The sequence below is a fragment of the Octodon degus genome, unplaced genomic scaffold (genome assembly GCF_000260255.1).
Source record: "Octodon degus isolate 3935 unplaced genomic scaffold, OctDeg1.0 scaffold00065, whole genome shotgun sequence".
Classification (NCBI taxonomy): Eukaryota; Metazoa; Chordata; class Mammalia; order Rodentia; family Octodontidae; genus Octodon; species Octodon degus.
In genome coordinates, this window is record NW_004524641.1 from 10,770,311 (window position 1) to 10,770,815 (window position 505).

The following is a 505-nucleotide window of genomic DNA, read 5'->3' on the forward strand; positions in this document are numbered from 1 at the left end:
ATTACAAATTAGGAGATTTTATATTGTATGATGACTATAAAATGCATTGCCATCACTGAAATAAGTGATATTTCATTTTCTAAATTCATGAACAATATATTCTGGAAAGTAAGGATTTTTCATGTAACAAAGTTAATTAGTACATTATTTGACTTTTTCCATTAACACTTTCTGAGTTGCTAATAATTAGTCACACAGTTAAATCAATTGTACCAGGATAGAATAATTAATCAGTAGAGTGATTCATTTATTACTTATAGTCATGTTAGAAAAAGATTTCATCTAAAATAGTAACTAGGCTAAAACTTGGTTTTATTTTTACCAAAGTTTAAGCTATAAAAATTTCTGTTCTTTTTACACAGATCCATCCTTCTTCAATCCTTGCTATTATTCTACCATTTACAGTCTTGAACTATGACCCACCTCAAAGGGATGAGTTTTTTGGACTGTGCATGCAGCGTCTTCATTCTCACTTAGGTAAGTGTGCTGTTGGGTAGTGGATTGA

The 505-nt window shown here is 29.9% G+C and overlaps 1 protein-coding gene across 4 annotated transcripts in view; it reads left to right on the forward strand.

Annotated features, from left to right (window-relative positions):
* Positions 1–505, forward strand: part of Fastkd1 (FAST kinase domains 1) — a 51,691-nt gene that overhangs the window by 37,108 nt on the left and 14,078 nt on the right. For all 4 annotated transcript variants that reach the window (XM_004634775.3, XM_023719075.1, XM_023719076.1 and 1 more), the window contains one exon: positions 363–477. In XM_004634775.3, coding sequence (XP_004634832.2) covers positions 363–477 — 115 coding nt within the window. The remainder of the gene's footprint in view (positions 1–362; positions 478–505) is intronic.